This window comes from Trichechus manatus, unplaced genomic scaffold (genome assembly GCF_000243295.1).
Source record: "Trichechus manatus latirostris isolate Lorelei unplaced genomic scaffold, TriManLat1.0 scaffold00112, whole genome shotgun sequence".
Lineage (NCBI taxonomy): Eukaryota > Metazoa > Chordata > Mammalia > Sirenia > Trichechidae > Trichechus > Trichechus manatus.
Window position 1 is genome coordinate 4,514,230 of NW_004444048.1, and position 1,118 is coordinate 4,515,347.

The window sequence follows — 1,118 nt, forward strand, 5'->3', positions numbered from 1 at the left end:
ACTGATTATGTCACTCTGAGACACTGGGAAAGTCACTAATCGCTGAGTCTGAGCCTATTTATCAGCAAAATGAGAGCAACAATATCTGCTTCTAAAGTTTACTGTGAGCATAAAGGAGATAATACATACTACCCACTCTAGTGGAGACAAAGGAAACAAGGGGAGTTTATTCTACAAATCCTGGAATGATTAACTAAAGAAGAAAGCTGAGCAATGGTAAACAAATATATTTGACTCTTTTCAGTAAGTCTGATTTGTATCTTCAACATTCGCATAGGAATTTTCTTTTACGATGACATTAAATAAAAATATGGCACAGTATTCACTAGTCTATAATTCAGTCTTTGTACATTTTGGTATAAAAGTAAACATATCTGGCAATGCAAGAAGATCTTTTCAATAAATGTACACAAGGGTTGATTCTTTCACCAACTTAATTCTTTTGCTAATAAGTTAGTCATGAATACTTTTGCATGAAGAATTGCTTTCACGGTTACCTGATTTTCATGGCATGGGCCCTGGCAGTACTCAGTTAAGCTCTCCAGGGTCTGATTGACCAGAGCTACATTCTTCTCATTGATGTAGAGACCTAACAGGCCCAGGCCGCCAGTTGTACTTCCACAAATGCAGTCCAAAAACTGAAGAGTCTCACAGACAAGGTTGTAATTTGTTTTGTTGTTTTGATTCCTCAAGAAGTTCTGAAGGCAAAAGAAAATACACCCAAGGGGTTAAAAAACAAAACCTGTACTAATTGTTTTTGTTCTCTCTCTCTCTGTGTTTGCCTAACTGAAAAAGATCCCCATGGCAGTGTTGAATGTAATTGTGCTTCATTAAGAAAGTGTTCGCATTTATTAAATTTCTCATAGGTTTAAGGAAAAAAGTCTCCTAGGTTTTTCCTCAAGCATCTATACTTATCAGTATAACCCAAAACCCAAAACTGTTGCAGTCGAGTTAATTCTAACTCATACCGACTCTACAGAAGAGAGTAGAACTGCACCATAGGGTTTCCAAGGCTGTAAACTTTAGGGTGGCAGACTGCTACATCTTTCTCCCCCGGAGCCACTGGTGAGTTTGAACCTCCAACATTTTGGTTAGCAGCCAAGCATTTAACCACTGAG

At 37.9% G+C, this 1,118-nt stretch overlaps 1 protein-coding gene across 1 annotated transcript in view; it reads right to left on the bottom strand.

The window, feature by feature from the left end:
* The window catches only part of ITPR2 (inositol 1,4,5-trisphosphate receptor type 2), a 596,492-nt gene that overhangs the window by 174,122 nt on the left and 421,252 nt on the right, over positions 1 to 1,118 (bottom strand). Inside the window, exon 36 of the mRNA XM_023738100.1 lies at positions 498 to 698. Within this exon, the coding sequence (XP_023593868.1) occupies positions 498 to 698 (201 nt within the window). The remainder of the gene's footprint in view (positions 1 to 497; positions 699 to 1,118) is intronic.